We start from the raw sequence: 13,075 nt of genomic DNA on the forward strand, positions 1-13,075 counted from the left end.
GTACCACCCAGGCTGGTGGCTCAGCATAGTATTTTATTAACAGAAGGTTTTCTCCAAATTCATTTCCTAATGTAGACTGTTTATCAAAATATTGCATATTAAGCATTGATAAGTCACTTGCCAGTGAAACAATGTCACTCACAAAAATATAATTTTTGGACAGGGAAGGTCACTAAATCTGGCCGTCTCAAGTTCATATATAATGAGTGTTGATTGATCTACATGTACTAAATCGTATACTTTAAGGGTACACGATGTTTTATTTATTCATTTATTTATTTATTTATTTATTTATTTATTTATTTATTTATTTATTTATTTATTTATTTATTTATTCATTCATTCATTCTGGATAGCTCTTTCAATACATTATGTACTGGTCTCCCAAGAGGTCCAGATAACGGTTACATACAAAATGTTAACAAAATAAGTATACAAAATTACAAATAATACAAATAAAATATTGAAAAACAATCATGCGATTATGATTCTTACTTAAACAATAGCATTTTTAAACATGTGTAGACTCAAAGAGTCATAATCTAAACGTACGCCAACTGAAAGGTTATTCTACAATATTCATCTATAGTGAAAGGTACGTTTACCCAGAGTGTTCTTCCAAAGTGGAACAACCAAAGTTTTTGAAGATTACGAGTACCTTTTGTATGCATACATTCAGTAAAAATAAATTGAGAACTCAAATAAGATGGTGCTGAACCTTGAAGGCACGTAAACACTACAACAAGAAGCGGATTATTCCACCTTTCATCCAGTTTTGTCCAATTTAATGATTTCATTAAGGGGGTACTACACCCCTGGCCAATTTTGTTGTGCCTATTTTTGCATTTTTCTCAAAAAATCATAGCGCATTGGTGACAAGTAAGATATGTATAATATAGGGGCAAGGACTACAACTACTGCACTGAAAATTCAGCAACTCAAGGCAAGTAGTTATTGATTTATTGATCAAATATTGGTTTTCCCTCTTTTTTTTACTGTAACTCCACAACTGTTATCTGTGTTGAAATGAAATTTCCAGTGCAGTAGTTGTAGTCCTTGCCCCTATAATATACATATCTTACTTGTCACCAATGCGCTATGATTTTTGAGAAAAATGCAAAATAGGCACAAAATTGGGCAGGGGTGTAGTACCCCCTTAAGTCATTTATTGGAGTTCTTATGTTAACAGCCAGCAAAATCCTAGCTAATCTATTATGCAGTATCTGAAGAGAATTGGATAAATGAGCACTACAATTTGACCAAACAGTACTGCAATAATCAAAGTGTGGCGTTACCACCAGTGCATTGGCGAGCATGTTAAGTGTTCTTGGAGGAAGATAATATTTAACTCTGCGAATAATACCAATGCGTTTGGAAATATTGGATGATATATGATTAACATGATTGTCCCAACTTAGTTGTGGATCAAACACTACACCTAAATACTTAAATGAATCTACTCTATCCAAAACATTATTTGCATATGAAAGTGAAATATTATCAAAGTTAACAAGTAAATGCCTAGTACAAATACCATAAGCTTAGTTTTTTTTATATTAAGTGTGAGCTTATTTTCATGAAATCATCTAGCAATACTGTCCATATTTCTGTCAATTTCAGTCTGCTGAATTACATTAGTATCAGAACTATAATTATTACTAGAATGAGTACAATTATTAACCAGGTCCTTTTCATCATCACTACAAGTACATCCATTAATAACATCAAATGACTGTGCTAGATCATTGCCAACAGAAGTAAATTAATTATTAAATTCATTGGCAGTTTCTTTGACACTCTGAGTTATAATCAAGTATCAGATTGAACAGTTTTTTTTTTATAGAAGAATGGTGCTTAGGAATTAGTTTCTTAATAGTACTCAACAATTTCTTAGAATTAGTTACATTTTGGTTTATAGCAGACATTTAGACATATAATATCATTTGTTGCACAATGGACAATAACCATACTAGGCTGTTCTTCTTTGATCATGATTGGAGCTAGTTTTATCAATAGTCCGATACAGCGATTGATGATCCTGCACTGGATGACATCTTGCGACCAATGAGATGCTTTGGTATAGAGTCACATATTATTAAAATTTTCTTCTTACTGTGCTTGCGAGGAGGTGTTGCACTACTTGTTGGTCTTGTTGGTTCATCAGGCTGAGGTGAATTGACAGATACATGTACTAATGTAATATGCTTTGGCACGGGTCTAGATTTCTTGGTAGAAGGAGTGTGAATATTCATTACAGTTGGAATATGTTCAGTTATAGTACAGCCCTTAATTTGAAGAGCGCTGAAGCGGTTGCTGGTTGGAATAGTTGCCACTGGACATGCTTGAATAGAATTTGGTACTGGCTTGAAAGTTCTTGATTCTGGCTCTGGTACTGTTTTCAAAGTAGTTGGTGTTGGTTCAGGAGCTGGTTGATGTTCTGTAATTGCAGCTTGGCACTGCGCAGACTCATGTGTGTTGCTGGTGTAAAGATCTGTTTGTGTCTCAACACTACCACCAGTTGGACTGTCATCAGTTTGTGTATCTGTCATCAGTTTTTGTTGGTCGAAGAAGCCAAAAACAATTTTTATTATCAAAATCAATACATTATTGAAAAATAACACTTTGATGTTTTGCAAAAGTTCATTCTACAAATCATATACTTTGAAAACTTGCTTGATTTATTGTTGTTAATGAGCTATGTTCGTTTTACAAAAGCGTTGTTGTTTCAGTCCTCTTTACAACATTTGAATTCTTCTACACACTCGCTATAATGGTATGATCAATGCAATTTCAAATTTTGCCAGAGCTCACTATCATTCGCAAGATGCTGTGAACTACCAAATCGCAACAGTGTTAAATAGCTGCTAATATAACCTAACATTGATATCCTAGATGTGACCTCACATAAGCCAAATGTTCTATAGTATAGTAACACCACATGCATTCATATTTAATTGAAGGAATATGCAGTATAAATAAAAAAACTGATGTTACTCTGACTGCAGTCGGAGGTAATTCAGCAATCATAGCTCAAAATCTGACTTCCAGTGGTGGAGTATATAGTTCTTTGGTTGTGACATCATCAGATCAGAAGACGTGTGTTTTATATGTACTCCATACATTGTCTACTTCTTCGCAGCTATGTGGAGCCATGATGAGGGCAGTCATGAGACTTCCATATGGCCTGGGCACTCCCTTTTAAAGGTTTTTTTTTATTTTTGGAAAGAACAGTATATCCAATTTGTTGTAAATTATTCAACCTCAATATTTATCTCCATGTTCAAGTTGTCTACATATATATGCGATGGCAAGTTTTAATTCCTCTCGTACGACTATATCAGGCATGTGTATAAATGCTTTGGATGGAAAAGATAAATTCATGTCCCATACGTTTAAAAACCAGATCCCCAATCCATGAAATATTTGTTCCATTAAAATTCCTATTTGATAAAGGATATAGTCACTCCGACTCCATCTTGTGCATGTTGAACCATGTTCGCGAAAGTGTGACCCTTTGAAGATGATCGGAACGTGGGGACATCTCAGGCGCAATCGGCTAACAGCTTCTCTTAATTTGATAAATCTCTGAGTTAGACTGTCCCAAGTCCATTGTGCAAAATGAGACCATGGACTTAGCTCAATAATCAGGTTAGCACACTCGTGGGATTGTATTGAGTCTAATATATCTGCAAAATAAAGATACAACTTAAAGGGGACACGCCTTGTCGTGACTGTTTGTGGGTGGAATCGGATACTAACGGAAAGGTTCAGTTCTTTGTAGTCATCTACGAAAAAGGTCTTTGGAAATTCCGTTCGTTGAGTCTTTTGTGTAAGACCCAAAAGTATTCCTATGTTCTCAGCCCATTGCCTGGACGTGGAATCACCTAATAACATGAGACGTTTGTTTCGTAAGCATTCCCTCATATCACTTGAATTAGTCCACTGTTTATCTTCATATAAGAGCGATGTCCATGTATAATTAAACCAATATCCGTGGCTTGGATACGACCATGATGGCGGTAATGTCGAGTTGTACTTATCTTTATTAGATGCCGGTATGCAATCGTTGGAATCTGAAAAAAGAAACAAGGAACGTACCGCCTGTTAAAAGCAATATGGGTCGATGAGAAACACATACATATGTATGTGTTCATGTATTGAACAAAAAATCCTTTTCATGAATTCCTCACAGTTTTGTCCCAATATAGCCGACAGGACCTCATAAATTATAGAGGGAATGAAAAATTATATAGGGAATATATGAGTGTATGCTTAATATCGAATTTGGTCCTAGAGCGTTATTGCAATATCATGTCCCCATAATATCCCCCACCTTATTGGGTAGATTTCCCCCGACTGACTGACTTTGGGTACGCCAATGCTTAATTCCGATATATACCATACCCTCGAATATACTCGACTCCACAAAAGACATATATTCGTAATGTGTATACATAAGTGATACAGGGTGTATCAAAATGTTTTGTACCGACGACATTTCATTTTTTACCGATTTTTTTTAATACAGGGTGTATCAAAATGATTGGTACCGGGCTATGTGACATTTTCAAAAATATATCAAAAATATAAAATTGCTAATTAATATAGCTTTTGTACTATAAATAGACAGGGCCATATGTTAACTTATTGATCTAATAATCTGAAGGTGATAGGTTGATGCATCTGGGAGCTATTGTCATTTAAACGAAGTTCGACGTAATCATGGCTTTACTTAGATGAATAGGCTCACTGCTTGCATACATGCTCTTCAATATCTCACCTCAGTCTACATAACATTAAATTGCTTTACATAATTATGCTTTAAGTTTTAGAAAGATAGTTCCTGATGTCCCTGCCTTACGACTCTGGCAGTTGGAGGTGAAGCCCTATTTTGAATGAACTTAGCCCCTGGGATGGACCCATTCTGTAACTGCCCATATCAAATGTTGAAACATTGTAAGTTATAACAATGTTTCCTTGGGAAACTCCTTGCTCGTGGACACTGTCTTCTCTGTACTTCTCCATAGCTTCCTTCCAACCAGTAATTCTTTACTATGAATGCACGCTGAAGTGTGGAATACTATGGAGCCATTCCAATAACTTTTACCAGGTCTAACCTAACATACACTGTCTACAGTCTCATTCTGCCACACCATCTACTTAGTAATATCAATGCATCTTATACTACAATTTACCCTCCTGGAAGGTGTTGATACACAAACGTATTATTCAAGTCAATAATATTACTCTCAACCAATAAATATTGATTAGAACATTTATATATATTATGAATGAAGAAATAATTAAACATTTCCTTGATTTTCAACATACCATTCTCACAAGGTATTTGTAGTAACATAGAGCTTAGAAATGGTGCGCTACTACTGATCCAGCGTTACGATGAAAAGTGTAAAAACACCTACTTTCATTTAGAATCATGTAACTTCTGAACAGAGTATGCTATCTTTATAATCTAAATTTTTTAGAGAAGATAAAACTACCATAATTACAAATATTTAAACAATTAACCCCAAACTGGTACAAAACATAGTAAAAAAAGCGAAATTACAGCGCTTTCAATCTTTCAAGATCTAGCTGGATAAAGGCGCTATATAAATCCGAAATTTATTTATTTTTTATTTATATAGTAAGTGGTACCTAACTACGTGTAAAATACTTCACATAGCGCAAACAAGATTTAATTTCATATTGCAGCTACAACTTAAATTGCACTGTACCTTTAATAACGATCGTTCTTGGACCTTTCGTCAATCGCTTGTTGAAGTACTTGCTGTGAATATATAATTGAAGCAAACATCAAGATGCTTGACAAAATACGTTCAGGAGAATAGCAAAAGCTTCTATTAGATAAGGCATGCGCATATGTGAGAAAGATGTTTGTGGAGTCTGGGGTGCAAATGTGTGAGGGATGTACACACAATTTCAGTAACTCTTCCTATTTCCTTTGTACAGGAGGCAAGCGTTGTTAATCGGCGATGAATCTACACTTTTACTGTAGCGTATACGCGAACGCAAGCGCGCTTACACGTTACGCGAGAGCGAGTAAAATTCGTCATGTCTGGAACCTGTGTGCGTGATGCAAGCTTACAAGTTGAGTTCAGTATTGCAAGTAGCGGCTAAACATTGCCGTTATATTCTGTAGTTTCATTACTGATATCAACAGAGAATCACCGAAGTTTTCGTAAGGCTGAGTGGGAATGATTAACTGGTATTCCTCATGAAATAATCATGTGAATTATACGACCTTTAGCTTGATTTCGTTGTTGAAAGGGATTCAATCATGTTTCACCGTTGTTCACCACCGATTAGCAACGATGCGTCCGCGTCGTCTGAGTGGTTTACTTCGCGGCGCCGGCCGCGAGTTGTTAATCGGGGATGAACAACGGTGAAGCATGATTGAATCCCTTTCAACAACGAAACAAGCTAAAGATGTCTAATTCACATAATTCTTTCATTCGGAATGTCAATTTTTCATTGCCACTCAACCTTACAAGAAGATCGCGGTATTTCTCTGTTGATATCGGCAATAAAACTAAAGAATAAAGCGGTAATATTTAGCTGCTACCGCCAACATAAGAGTGTTTATATTTACGCATACGTTCCAGGCATGACAAATTTTACGCGCTCATGCGTACGCGTAACCTTGCGTTCGCGTATACGCTACTGGACTGTGGATTCATCACGGATTAACAACGGTTGGCTCCTGTACAAAGGTATAGGAAGAGTTGTTGAAAAGGGATTCAAAAGGGAGTGTTTGATTTATCTTTCAACAACTCTTCCTATACCTTTGTACAGGAGCCAAGCGTTGTTAATCCGTGATGAATCCACAGTCCAGTAGCGTATACGCGAACGCAAGGTTACGCGTACGCGTTACGCATGAGGGCGTAAAATTCGTCATGTCTGGAATGTATGCGTAAACATGAACGAGATCTCTTTGGCGTATCAACAGAGAAATACCGCGATCTTCTTGTAAGATTGAGTGGCAATGACAAACGGAGATTCCGAATGAAAGAATCATGTGAATTAGATATCTTTAGCTTGTTTCGTTGTTGAAAGGGATTCAATCATGTTTCACTGTTGTTCATCACCGATTAACTTCGCTCGCGAAGTAAACCACTCAGACGACGCGGACGCATCGTTGTTAATCGGTGATGAACAACGGTGAAACATGATTGAATCCCTAAATCACATCGTTGTACCGCCATTTTTAGGCATGCAAATATGTTCTATTGTGTGCTCCCATGGAGGGAGAAGGGAAGGAGTGATGTATGAACTAATAACCAGACAAAGAGAGTGGAAGAGAGCAGAAGAGGTGAGAGGTGTTGAAAGGAGAGGAGAGGAGAGGAGAGGAGAGGAGAGGAGAGGAGAGGAGAGGAGAGGAGAGGAGAGGAGAGGAGGGGTAAGGAGATGAGAGGTGAGGAGAGGAGAGAGAGAGGAGGGGTAAGGAGATGAGAGGTGAGGAGGAGGAGAGGAGAGGAGGGGTAAGGAGATGAGAGGAGAGGAGAGGAGAGGAGGGGTAAGGAGATGAGGAGAGAGGTGAGGAGAGGAGAGGAGGGGGAGAGGAGAGGAGGGGTAAGGAGATGAGAGGTGAGGTGAGCAGAGGAGAGGAGAGGATCGAGAGGAGAGGAGAGGAGAGGAGAGGAGAGGAGAGGCGAGGAGAGGAGAGGAGAGGAGAGGAGAGAGAGGAGAGGAGAGGAGAGAGGAGACGACAGAAGAGAGAAGATGAGATACTGAGAGAAGAAGATTGTATGTGGGAAAACGTTTTCTTTCTTCAGATTGAAGAATTAAGATAAAACATAGCATTTCATTTTAACCTTACAGATTACTTACCTTTGAAAGTAATCCTCGTAACCTGCAGCTGATTTTGCCGTCGCTGCATCCGTGTTTGATCTATCAATGGCTATTATATCGAGTGGACGACATCGTCTATCTTTTGGAGGTCTACAAACAAACGTGTAATTTCCTAGACCATTTGGCGATGGAAATTCACAAAGTTTTGTTATATTGGTATCGTTTGATCTAGTTATCCAACATGAAGTATCAAATTCATTTGTTTTGTTCAGTTGCGATAATGTTGTTATGTTAATATAGGTTGCACTCCAAAATGTTTTCGGACCAATATACCACAACGTATCGTGAATACACTCCACTGCCTTGCTGGGATGAACAAGAGTAACGTTGATTTCAGCAGTGCCACTCCATGCCGCATAGAAATACACACTGTATGTCCCATTCTCATGATCAATGACTCTCCCGGCGGTACTTGCCTGATGTGGATCATTAGTCGACATTGTAGCAAACCAGAAGTCCCCTCCAGATGGCATCAATTGCTGGGACTCACTACGAGCTTCAATGACAACATGTATGAAGGAACCCTTCGTTATCTGTTCTGCTGGTGTGATCAATCGGTAATTGGAGAACTTCGGGTTTGTGACATCGTCATGTTTCTTTTGTTTGTCTAATTTCTTTTGGTTGTCAAGTTTCTTTTGGTGGAATCGTACTTTTGATAGAACACCTGTTATGTATGGAGTAGTGTGACTGTTAACCTGGATGTTTAAGAATGATATCAAATACATAAGTGATAAGTGATGATAGTTAATGATAATTAATTCGTCGGCATAGTTTTATACTATCGTAAGTGACCATTTTTGGCAAATTTGAGATGTTGACGAATTATGGAAGATTATAAAAACACACATTTTAAACCCGGTTTTAAGTTTTAAAATTGCTTAATTATTTTTTAATTAATGAAATAAAATATCGTAAGTGCATTGCAATTTCATTAATGCCGTGCAACTCTGTCGTATGTGCCACTTACGATAGTCTTGCACGCTAATTTTGTTTTTCCATCTGCTGCAAGACTTCCTTGTTACACCATCGTAAGTGCAAAACAGTCTCTAACACATCACTGACTCTGACACTGACTGCTGTAGGCTTTGTCACCAAGCTGGCTAAGTTAATAGCTCCCATGACTCAGGGGTGTAGCTAGCTTTTGATCAGAGCCCTCGCAGTACCTTAGAAGATCCAGTGATCCCCAAGTAAAATAAACCCAAGCAAGTGACTGGTATTTTTAAAGAAAATATATATAGGCCAATCCCTGCCTGGTTTAGACCATTCTGTAAAAAAATTAATACCACTCCCAGCAGTACATGTACATGTACAGAGCTTGCCGAAAGCAAGCTTCACTATAGGCAAGCTACATAAGACACCAACAGTCAGCCAGCAGGTCGTGCAGCGAGCGTCTAGTTTCTAACTTCCACGACCCGTGCACACAGCGTGACCTCGGTAGCTCAATGCAGTTGCGTGGTCGAAACCCCAAATTGGAGTTCAAATTTCTCCTTAAAATATCATAAAATAATTTGCTTTTCTGCAAAATATTATATCTATATACTATATACTAGTGTTTGATGATAAAATTATGGCTTAAAACATATTTTGGAAGGTCAAACTTACCAAAAAAAAAAAATCATATGATTCGCCTCAAATTTCGGTCAAGAAATGTGTTTTTTTTCACATAATATCGGATCATGATCCAGAAAAAACACAATATTTCCAAAGTTTGATCTGTTTTCCACGTAATACAAGTATTCAATTTACATGAAATATTTCCGCCCGGATAATAACACGAAAAATATCTCAACTGTCGACATCAAAATTATTTTCGTCCATGACAGAATCTAACACGAGGAGAATTGTTTATCAGGTCACGACAGAGGTCAAATTTTGCGTTTACGTCATGCAAATAACCGATTGTGATTGGTCGATTGACATACAAGATCATGAATATTCAAAATTACGATAGGTAAATAAACCGGAAATAAACAATGAAGTAAACAAGCTATGTTTACCATTTTACGTGCAGCTGAAGTAATTAAAAGGAAATGTTGAAGTGTATGCATGAAAAAAATGTAACCAGGTGGAAGTGGGAAACATTTTACGCTAGTTCTCCTTTATTTACTTGAAGCATGAAGCTTTGCACTTCAGAACTACGGCGATCGCGATCATTTTATTATGATCGGGGGTCAAATCAGTAAAGACTTGTTGGTTGGGGGGTGCAAAAAATTTCATCACGAAAATTTTTCGGGGCCCCCTTTTCAGATCTCAATAATTTCAGGCCCTCCCCCATTTTTAAAATGAAAATTATAGGTCAACCCCATACATAAATAAACTCAATTTTCCTGGGAAAATTTATGGTCATAATGTTCAGCCACCCCCCGAGGGTCAAAACTTTTAAGCCCCCCCATTTTGTATGAGCACCCCCAGGCCTAACAAGTGTTTGTGAACGGTCCCTAAGCTTAAATTGATTGAATGGATGTCACACTGCCAGGCAAGATACCACATTCTTTTCTAGAAAGATCTGGGGAAATGGAATATGTTATATGTAGGCCCTATTTCTTGCACTCTTGCATCTTCAGCCCAAACTAACTTGACTTTGTTCTTGTTTAAGAAGGCTTCAATGGTTTTATCAAATATTCTGGGGTAAATCAGGGATGGGTAAATCAATGATGCAACATCACACTATCATACATAAAAGTTGCCATTACAAATCGTTCTGTAAGCTTTTTGTTCGATGACCCCATAAAATGTTCATAATCCCTGATAATGGGTGGCACGCGACAGTCGACAGGGTAATTGCTTTACCACACAAGAATTTCTCCCCTTGACTGTCTGTTCACAATCCATTGCCCAGTGACTGAAATTCGACTCCAAACACCCTGAGTTCGGATTTATTTTTAGCTGCTGCGGCCTTGTGTCAGACCCGAGGTCAGGCTCTCCCATAACACTGTGTACTGTATGATATGGCTCTACTGTACATGTTCAGTATTGTCCACAATTTCGTATTTGCTGTCTCACACACAGCTCAGCTCAGCTCAGTTCCTTGCATTTCGTTGTTTTATATTTTCACAGTTTTAACTGATTTTAATTACACCTTATTCCTTACATTTTATAATGTGAAGAAAGTAATAATGTTTTTTATATTAAATAAACAGAAAAAATTATTCCGATTAAAGCGTGTTTGAATTTTTTTAAAAGCAAAGTGTGAATATTTTTTCACAGAAAGATGCGCATTTAGGCCTACTTAACTAGGCAATTTTATTTTAAGATAAGGCCTATATCTCCTAACCCAAACATTAAAAATGAAACGAAATGAAACCAACTTAAATGGAATTTGTAACATTAAGCTCTAAAAACACCAAACTTTGCAATTCATGAAATATATAAAAAGATAAATATTTAGTGAAGATCAATTTCCTAGAAGTTATTAATTTATGACGGGAACACGTGTATATATTCGTAACTGAAAAGGGATGAATTTACAGTACAAAGTTGTTTTTCGGGCTGGTAAACACTAAATTGACCATTAGGCTAGCTAGCTAGGCCTATAGAAAGAAAGTTTTACCGCGCATTTATTGCTTGGCCCAATTACCCAAATCCAAGCATCATCCCACCACTAAAACATTTCACGGCTTTATTCTGTTTGCTATAATCAAATTAATCAGGCCTAGGCCTATATAGGCTTAAATAGATGGATCACAACTTGCAAGATATTTGACATTTAGGGCCTACAATTAAACGTGTCTTTTGCATCACATTCAATTCGTGAAGTTAAACTGGTAAAACGAAAGTGCCTCAAAAATTTGGTCACGTTCAAATTGTGCCAAAGTTGTCACTTCTAAAATAATGATAATTGTGTCACCTGGTTGTGTGTTATCATCATTTGGGTATGTAATATAGGCCTACAGGCTACTTTTAAGCTTGGCTCATTTCATGCATTTTTGCAAAGCATGTAGGGCCTATAGTTGCCCATCCCATCTCATCGGAAAGGAATGCGCATTCATTTGTTGCGATTTATGTTCGAAAAAGTGTTAATCAGTGATATGGGTAGGCCTACTAGGCCTATTATAGTCCTACTTGCACAATATGTGGCGATTCTTCATCATATCGTCACCTGCGATAAACAAAAAAAAAGTGTCAGTGCCCCGGGGTCAGTGCGGACATATTCGCCGCAAGGCCACAGAAGCTGCATCGTAGTCGTACCTGTAGATCTTATGAAAGACACAAGGAGTCACAAACCACCATGCCCCGCGAGTAGCGAGCGGAGCGAGACCCACTACGGGTTTCCAAGAGTGTGTGGTTGTTTATCTCCCTATGGGTAAAATTAGTCTGCTATCACATGCATATAAAATTTTCACACGAATCATTCAGAATAGAATCTTGGATGAAAATCAACCTAGAGAGCAGGCAGGCTTCAGAGAGGGCTTTTCAACAACTGATCATCTGCATGCTTTGAACCAACTGATTGAGAAAGCAAATGAGTATCAGCTGAAGCTTTGCATTGGCTATATAGATTACGAGAAAGCTTTTGATTCGGTGGAACATAGTGACTTATTTGCAGCCTTAAGAAGGATTGGAGTCAACGAAGGGTATGTTAAGATTTACACAAACGTCACAGCTACAATCCACATAGATAAGGATGTCTCCAATCCTATCCACATAAAGAGGGGAGTACGGCAAGGGGACACAATCTCTCCAAAAATATTCACAGCTGCCATGGAACAAATTTTCAAACAACTAGATTTAGACGAAAGAGGTATCAACATCGATGGAGAATGTGATTTTTGGTCAAAAATGTGATTTTTTGAGTCCAAGTGCGTGGTTTACTTCGCTCGGAGTAAACCACTCAGACGACGCGGACGCATCGTTGTTAATCGGTGATGAACAAAACATTACAATGAAACATGATTGAATCCCTTTCAACAACGAAACAAACTTAAGATGTCTAATTCATAATGATTCTTTCATTCGGAATGTCCGTTTTACATTGCCACTCAACCTTAGAAGAAGATCGCGGTATTTCTCTGTTGATATCAGCAATAAAACTAAAGAATAAAGCGGTAATATTTAGCTGCTTCCGCCAACATAACAGAGTTCATGTTTACGCATATGTTCCAGGCATGACGAATTTTTCGCGCTCATGCGTAACGCGTACGCGTAACCTTGCGTTCGCGTATACGCTACTGGACTGTGGATGATTCATCACCGATTAACAACG

At 37.8% G+C, this 13,075-nt stretch overlaps 1 protein-coding gene across 1 annotated transcript in view; it reads right to left on the reverse strand.

Moving 5' to 3' along the window:
* Positions 1-3,020: 3,020 nt before the first annotated feature.
* The window catches only part of LOC140163172 (NXPE family member 3-like), a 31,945-nt gene continuing 21,890 nt past the window's right edge, over positions 3,021-13,075 (reverse strand). The window contains exons 2-4 of the mRNA XM_072186558.1: positions 7,852-8,567; positions 5,739-5,791; positions 3,021-4,073 (exon numbers count right to left, since the gene is read on the reverse strand). Coding sequence (XP_072042659.1) covers positions 3,262-4,073; positions 5,739-5,791; positions 7,852-8,567 — 1,581 coding nt within the window. The 3' untranslated portion in view covers positions 3,021-3,261. The remainder of the gene's footprint in view (positions 4,074-5,738; positions 5,792-7,851; positions 8,568-13,075) is intronic.

The sequence above is a fragment of the Amphiura filiformis genome, chromosome 10 (genome assembly GCF_039555335.1).
Source record: "Amphiura filiformis chromosome 10, Afil_fr2py, whole genome shotgun sequence".
NCBI classification, from domain to species: Eukaryota; Metazoa; Echinodermata; class Ophiuroidea; order Amphilepidida; family Amphiuridae; genus Amphiura; species Amphiura filiformis.